The sequence below is a fragment of the Tupaia chinensis genome, unplaced genomic scaffold (assembly GCF_000334495.1).
Source record: "Tupaia chinensis unplaced genomic scaffold, TupChi_1.0 Scaffold000270_1, whole genome shotgun sequence".
In the NCBI taxonomy this organism is placed as follows: Eukaryota; Metazoa; Chordata; class Mammalia; order Scandentia; family Tupaiidae; genus Tupaia; species Tupaia belangeri.
Window position 1 is genome coordinate 6,170,170 of NW_006159750.1, and position 8,105 is coordinate 6,178,274.

Sequence of the window (8,105 nt, forward strand, 5' to 3'; positions counted from 1 at the left end):
GAGGGGGGTGTCCCGGGGTGGTTGGGTCCAAGGCCTGGCCTTGGGGGGGGGGTACTCAGCAACCCCACAGACCAGTGTGGACAGTTGTCCCCCTCTGGTAGGCCTCACTAACTTCATTACATGGGTTACAGGATCTGGCAACCAGGTGCCCTTGAAGGTCAGGTCTTGGCTGGGCTCAGCCAGGAGGTTGGGTCAGGCCCAGCAGGAGTGGCATCTGAGCCCTCTGCTGCCTGGCAGTCTTGCCTGCGCCATTCAGGTGGTACCTACTTCTGAGAAGAGCAAACAGAGAGCCCAGCTTCCAGAGACCGCTCGTTCCCTTAATAAAGTAATTACAGAGCCGGGTAATTTACATCCCTCGAAAGATGCAGGGCAACTGCAGGCTGGGGTGTGTTGTGTTGTGTTTAATTTTAAATCCTCCAACCTCCTTTAATGAGGAGGTGCCTTGAAATATAACGGAATGTTGGGATTCTTCAAAGGACTCATTTTCCTGGTGCTGTACTTCTTTAAGGGAGAGCATGAAAGACAAATGAGGAGTGACAGGAGCAGGGGAGGGTGGTGCCTCCCCCGCCCGTGTTGTGCAGACATTATCTGCTGTAAAACTGTCGCTGAAGGATGGAGAACCAGCTTTTGGCTGCAGTGGCCCTCAGATAATGTCAATGCTGAGCAATGGCCCAGGATTTGTTGGCACCAAACAAGCTCCTCTAGGGTTCTGGTGCCAGAATCCTTGACTGAGCCTGTTCGGCTGCTCCTGCCAGGAGAATGAAGGGGCCTCGGGAGCTGGTGTCTAGGGGCCCCAGAGCTTTTAATTTTTAAATTCTTTCTTTCTTTTTTTTTTTCTCTCAATGCATAATGTCCCTTTGAATCCCCTGGGCATGCTGTGGAGATGCAGAGGCTGATTCAACAGGGATGGGCCCAAGAGTCTGCATTTCTATCAAGCTCCTGGTGGTGCTACTGGCCTATGAACTGCATTTGGTACATAAAGACCCTAGAGAAGGCAGATGTTGGCTTCCCTGGGTCCCACCAGGTAGTTTGGCTAGATTGAGCATAAAAGGGCTAGGTCTCGGCCCCCACTTTGGCTACTCCGGAAAGGAAGGCTGTGGGGACCCCGTAGCGTCCTGAGCACTCCAGGCTGTGCAACTGAGAGAGAGCGTGCTGTGGCTGGCGCTTCTTTTGGGTTTGGCTTATGGTGTTGCCTCTTTTGCCTCAATAGGTCAACCCTTCTAATGATGCTCAGGAAAGCCCGTGGAAAGCTGAGTTTGTAGATCTTGAGCTCCTCCGACAGGGAGGGTCTCCAAGCTCCACATTTGAGGTCCCGGATCAGCTAAAGTTGCCACAGGAGGGGCCACACCCTGGTGCAGTGGTGCAACTCGATGCTCTGCGATGCTGATCCATGTGGGAAGGCTCCTGTTTGCTTCCGTAGACCTCCCTGAGTACACCAGTCTGTGATCTGGGGCTGACTGAAGCTGGGGGCGGATTGGCCATGCAGACTCTGCTGGGGAGGCTCTGTCTCTCTCTCTCTTTCTCTCATGGAAAGAATAAATAAACTTAAATAAGTGCGTGTGTCAGGGAGTTGCCTTGGGCTGTGTTCACTGGACTCCGGTGTGATCAGCTAATCCTCCCCTGCTTACCTGGTCCACAGGCCCCTGGATGAGAAGGAGCTGACAGCAGCTGAGTCCCACCTTCTCTGTGTGCTGGGAAGCAGGGCTGCACGGCCCAGGTGGCATCAATGCCGAAGAACAGCAAGGTGACCCAGCGTGAGCATAGCAGTGAGCATGTCACTGAGTCGGTGGCCGACCTGCTGGCCCTGGAGGAGCCCGTGGACTACAAGCAGAGTGTACTGAATGTGGCTGGTGAGGCAGGTGGCAAGCAGAAAGCGGTGGAAGAGGAGCTGGATGCAGAGGACCGGCCGGCCTGGAACAGCAAGCTGCAGTACATCCTGGCTCAGATCGGCTTCTCCTTGGGCCTCGGCAACATCTGGAGGTTCCCCTACCTGTGCCAGAAGAATGGAGGCGGTAAGAGGTAGCCCTGCTTGCCCTGGGGTGCCCTGCAAATGTGCTGGCTGAGGGGTGAAAAAGGAACACCCCTTTGCGGAGGCAGGATTGGAGCCCTTGTAGCCGGGGCTCAGGGTTCCAGAATAAGACTCCCTAGGAATAGCTGTAAGGATGGCTGGTAGCTATCAAGAGGCCATAGGGCCTGCTGACGGGAATGTGGGTGCTAGCCCAGACTGCCTGGGTTCAGGTCTCAGCCTGGCCAGTCAGTTCTGGGACCTGGTGTGGCCGCGGAACTTCCCTGTGCCTCTCCGTTCCTCATCTGTAAAATGGAACGATAGTCGTTCTCGCCTCCCAGGAGAGTTGGGAGGGTCGAATGAGCTCTGCATGTGGAATGGCTGGTACACAGTCTGGAGAAACTGTTGACCACAATTATTAATTGCTGACTGGATGCTTGGCACTGTTCTCAGCACTTAATGGCTATTAGGCTTAAGTACAGGAAGCTGCTGTTACTTGAGCACCTCGGAACTGCCAACGCATCAGTTCTGTGTGGTTTAACCATGGGCTCTCACAAGCACCTCCTTACTATCATCCTCACTTTAGAGACTGTAAAACCCAGGCACCGATTGGCTATGTAACTTGTTCAAGGTTATGCATGATTAAGGTTACAGCTGGGGATAAAGTGGGACCTCAAACCTACACAGCCTGACCCTGGAGCCTGAGCACACCACCGTCCCTACTGCCTCCCAGGTAGGAGGGGCCCTCATGCTACCCCCTGGGTTGGAATCCTTAAACCATTACCACCACTTCTAGTGCCCAGGGTGGGTCGAAGCCCCTTGGAATTGCCTCTTCAGCACCTCTAAAGTTGACTGGAATTTTCCAAGGACAGTTTGCTCTGAAACCAGGGGACAGCCAATGGAAAATAAAGAAAATCCCAACAGGTTGACAGCAAGGACATTTCCAAGCCCAGACTGCTAGGTCCTGAGGCAGCCAGATAGCCAGTGGCCAGCCTGCATGCTCCAGAGTCCCCGGGACTGCCACATTCCATCCTTTTGGGTGGCCACAATGCTGTAGGCATTTTAACCCAGCTCCTTCCCTCCCTGCTGTGTGGCATTCTCACCATGGAGCGTCTCCCAAAGGTGCTTTCTCCTCTTCTGGGGCCATCTCCTCTTTTCCAGTTCCTTTTTTTGGGGGTATTATTTACTTATTTTCCCATGAGTGAGAGATAGAGAGAATAAAAGAGAGATAGCACCATGAACAGGGTCTTCATGCCACGTTTCACCCTAGTCTCAGCCAGGCCCAGGGCATGGTACGTATGTGCCCAGTGTACTCAGGGAGGTCTCTGGACTTGAACCAGGAACCTCCTCATGTGTATCAGTATTGCAGACCATCGCATTTTACCACATGCCACTAACTGCACCCCCCTTTCCAATTTCTACTAAAGGGCAGGAAGTGAGGATGCTTGCTTGAGCCTTTGTAATAGAGTTAGGCCAGAGGCTTTGGGCTTTCTGTCATAGCACGGTATATTTGCCACATTGTTATCTTTTTTTAAAGTTTTTTAATTTTTAAATAATTTTTTTAGATAGAGATTTTTGCGATAAGAGTGTGTGCACTCACCAGAGAGACAGACAGAAAGCGAGGAATCACCCCCCACACAGACCGTAGGGGGATGGCCATGCCACAATCTGTTCTCCTTGTTTCTCCTCTCAGGATCTTGGGCATGCATGCACGCATGCCTGGAGTGGTTTGTTTGATTGTTTGTTTGTTTTAAGAATTATTTTATTTAACTTAATTTATTTATTTAAATGTGACCAGAGAGGGATAGAATGTGTGTGTGTGTGTGTGTGTGTGTGTGTGAGAGAGAGAGAGAGAGAGAGAGAGAAAAGTGAGAAAGCAAGCCGCCAGGTCCAGGACTACCCATGTGGGAGTCCAGTGACGTAACCATTATGCCATCTGCTGGTCCCTCAAGTTGGTTATTTGTTTTTTAAAGAGGTTTTCACCACAGGGCACATGTGCTCACCAGAGAGAGAGACAGAAACAGAGACACTGAGAGGGAGAGGGAGAAATCACCCCTTAGGGCAGATGGCCATGCCATAATCCCTTCTCCCCTATTCTCCTCCTGGGATCTTGGGCACATGTGTCCGCATCATTTTCAAGCCACTGGGTCTAAGATTTGAACCATGGTTGACCATATGGGAGTCCAGTGATGTAAACATTATGTCATCTGCTGGCCCCCTTTTTTTTTTTTTTTTTTACTTTTTAAGGTTTTTGTTATAGGGTGCATGCGCTTACCAGATAGAAAGAGATGAGAGAGAGAGAGAGACAAAGAGAGAGAGACAGAGAGAGAGAGAGAAAGAAATCCATGCTCAGGGAGAAGGGGCATGCCACAATTCATTCTCCATTCTCTCAGGATTTGGGGCACGCACAGACATGTCTTGCATAATTTTTTTTTTTCTTGCATGATTTTCAAGCTGCCAGTTCTGGGGCCTTAAACCACAGTTCGCCATGTGGAAGTCTAGTTCCTGACCACCATGCCACCTGTTGGCCTCTGAAAGTTTCTTTAAAAATGTTTTTTTCCATATGGCATGAGTGCTCACATTCGAGAGAGACAGAAACAGTGAGAGGGAAAGTGATAACTCATCCACACACACCCCCAGGGGGGATGGCCACACCACAGTCCCCTCTCCTCTTTGGATTTTGGGCAAGTATGCATATGTGCCTGGTATGATTTTCAAGCTGCAGGTCTGGGACCCGAAGTACAGAGTCAGCCATGTGTGATCCAGCTGTCTTAATCTCTACACCACCTGCTGGCCCAATGCTCTGTGGTTTTGAGTCATGGATAGTTTAGTAAAAATTTGTTTCATTCTTCATGAAAACTCTGCTAACGAAGTCTGTTAGCTCCACCAGATGCTGACAGTTCCTTTATTCTGCATCCTCTTAGTTTGCCTTGTTTATGTTTATTTTTATGAGAAAAAGACCAATGTTCATCAAGTGCTTACTGTGGGTAAGATAGGGCTTACCCATAGTAAGCTCCTATCTCGCCCCAACCCTGCGAGCTAGGTCGAAGTGTACGAAATGGCCATTTTTGTAAGTCAGAATGGCCAGATAGCAGCAGTGTCACGTGGAGCTGCCTAATGTTTCCATGCTCTTTACCCTGATGATAAACAGCAGAAAAATCAAGCACTTCGCCTAAAGTCACTTCCTGGTAGAGCCAGGATTCAAGGTCAAGAGGTCTGACCTCAGGATCTGGATGTTAGCAGTACTCAATCGCTGTCTCATGGGGGGGTCCAGGTGGTCTTTTAAGCCCCAGGAATAACCTCAGACTTGGCCAGAGGCAAAGCTCAAGTGTGGACCAAGCCGTAGACTGTTAGTGATCCAGGGGCCTCAGGGCCTTTGAGTCCACTCCCCTATGGCCATGTTCTTCTCAGATTCCTGACACCTTGAGCCTGCTCCCAGCTGTTCAGATGGGTGGCTTGAGGCTCCCAAAGCCAATATGTCAAAATCCAGTTCTGTCCCCAGATTGTATTTTCTAAGGTGGAGGAGGGTGCTGTTGTATCCAAATGATGTCAACAAAGGTGGATCTGAAAAAGTGCCAGATTAACCCAGATTCTGCACTTTACACCACAGCCCCTGAGCACTCTCATTAGCTTGGCCTTGCATAACTGAGAGGCGTGCAGGTGAGGCAGTGCCCTGCGGCCTGGCTGGGGCATACAGGGCCTGAGCGTGGGAAGCAGGTACCCCGTCTTTGACCCAGGATTGCTCTCTGACAGCACTTACCTGCAGGCTTTCCCTGGTTCTTTGGGGAGAGGAGAGAAGCATTCATAGAAGATGGCAACCCCTGAATCCAGCAACCCCGAAATCTGCTTCCCCAGTTCACTGGGGTGAAATACAAAACCAGGGAGCTGTCCCTTACCTACCTGTAGAAGATCCCTTCTCTCTCCTTCCATTTCCCAGCACCCAAGACCAAGAGACTGAGTTAAAGACAGACTCAGGGGTCTAAGCATGGGGTCCTTCGGGTCCTGCCTCCTTAGAGCACCATGACAGGGCTGCTTGTTAGTGACCAGTTGGGCTGGCTATGCATGTGTGTGGGTAATGAGTGACATGGTGTTGTACAAGGCCCCGTGGTTTACCCGCCCTGAAAGGTAAGCTCCATGGGTCTCGCCCGCTCCCCTCGGCGTGTATGTGCTCAGCTGGCCCGTGTGACTAGCTGTGGGGTGTGTGTGTGTGAGCGTGTGCATACTGCCATTGCTCACGTGCCTCTGAGGGTCCTGCCTCTGGCAGATTGTGAGCCCTCCCAGAATGGTATCAGTGCCTTCTGCTGCTCTAGTACTCCTGCCGCCTATGCCTGGCACAGAGCAGACGGACAGTACAGCTGATTCTTGCCAGGTGCCAACTCCCCGGTGTTCACTGAGATTGGGCACATGGTGGGGAGCCTGTGGGTGCTATGTCGTAGGTGGCAGAGCAGGGTGGCCAGGGGACTTAAGGAGTCAGGGCTTTCTCTGGAGGTGCTGGGTGACCATCAGGGCCCTGCTGGCTGGGTCTGGCCTGACACGACTTAACAGACAGGCAGGACTGTGTTGATGGTGTTGCTAACAGGCCTCGGCTTCTGGCACAGCTCTCAGCCGGGCGCACTCATCTGTGTCCGGACGTGGTTCTAATTCTCCTGCTAAACACCCTGTCACTTGGAATCGAGACCGAGTCTATAGCGAGGCCCAGGACAGTGAGAATAATTTATCATCTGGAATCTTTAGTAAGATCCATTCTACTCTTTATGATCCTCCTGGCTACACTTGCCTGAACTGCTAATTTCTCTCCCATTCCTCCCAATTAGCTGTAGATTAATGGCTGTGCTGGTCATCTCCCTGGAGAGCTTCCAAGCTCCTATTCCCTGGGGCTGCCCGGTCTGCCGCATCAGCATCTGGTTCAGACTTTGGGAGGCTGCTCCACTGAGGCGAGCAAGCAGGGCCCAGGCTGTCTGTAGGTGGGAGTGGATGTGAACAGGTGTCCCCAGGGAACCTCACGAGACGAGCGTGTCTGTCTATGTGTGACTTGTGTGGATTCCCAAGAAGCAGTGTGGTGTCTGTGGATCCTTGAGCCTGGCCTTGTGAGTGGAAGACATTGATCTCCATGAGGTCAGGGGAGTCGAGGAGCAGAAGGAGGGTCCGGTGAGCCAGCACATGGTACGACATACCTATGAGCCAGGCCACTCATGGAGGAGGACCAGGACTGTGACAGTTTGTAGGTGGTCAGAGGTGTGGCTGAAATGGGCTGAGCTGCCTGCCCCTGTTGCTATGCTCCACACACCCTCTGATTTCCCTCCCCTCTCCCCGTAGGTGCTTACCTGGTGCCCTACCTGGTGCTGCTGATCATTATCGGGATCCCACTCTTCTTCCTGGAGCTGGCCGTGGGCCAGAGGATCCGCCGTGGCAGCATCGGTGTGTGGCACTACGTGTGCCCCCGTCTGGGGGGCATCGGCTTCTCCAGCTGCATAGTGAGTCTGGGGCGGGGAGCAGGCACCAAGTGGGAGGGGAGGGGCTGCTCTGTGGTACTGGAGGAGGTCATCAGTATAGGCCAGAGTGCAGGGGTAGGCCCACAGCAGCAGAGAGAGTCTTAACCCAAGGCTTGCCTCCAGTTGGAGTCTCAAGACCATAGAGACCCTTTTTCTTAAACTCAAAGTCAACTTCACTGCTTCGACAGCATGGAATACTTGCAGTTGGTGCTGAGGAGGGAATGCTGGGACGTGATCACAAGAGGGAGCCAGGGACATTGCACCCAGAGTTCTCTGGGAACACACTTCTATCCCAGATACCCCTCTCTGCTTGCTAGGCCATCTGCTCCCCGTGAGGAAATCTTCCCTCTTTCCTTAGTCAAGAGTCTTTTTTTTTTTTTTTTTTGTGGGGGCAGGGCCGGTGCACAGAGCAAGTTTATTTGGTGAATTCTGGTGGTAAACATCATACAGGAGATACAAGATGGGGAAGGTGCTGTGACCAGGAAGCCTGGGATGCTTCGGGACTAGATACAGAGTCTCACACAGGGAAAGGCATAAGGTTCTGGGGTACTGGGCATGTCCTCAGCCATTCAGCACCATACGGACGAGCTCTTCATAGCTGATACAAC

The 8,105-nt window shown here is 52.0% G+C and overlaps 1 protein-coding gene and 1 pseudogene across 1 annotated transcript in view; one reads left to right on the forward strand and one right to left on the reverse strand.

Moving 5' to 3' along the window:
• Positions 1–1,641: 1,641 nt before the first annotated feature.
• Positions 1,642–8,105, forward strand: part of SLC6A17 (solute carrier family 6 member 17) — a 37,935-nt gene continuing 31,471 nt past the window's right edge. Inside the window, exons 1-2 of the mRNA XM_006149548.3 lie at positions 1,642–2,012; positions 7,322–7,479. Of these exons, the coding sequence (XP_006149610.1) occupies positions 1,727–2,012; positions 7,322–7,479 (444 nt within the window). The 5' untranslated portion in view covers positions 1,642–1,726. The remainder of the gene's footprint in view (positions 2,013–7,321; positions 7,480–8,105) is intronic.
• LOC102485435 (myosin light polypeptide 6-like) overlaps positions 7,671–8,105 on the reverse strand; it is a 1,138-nt pseudogene continuing 703 nt past the window's right edge.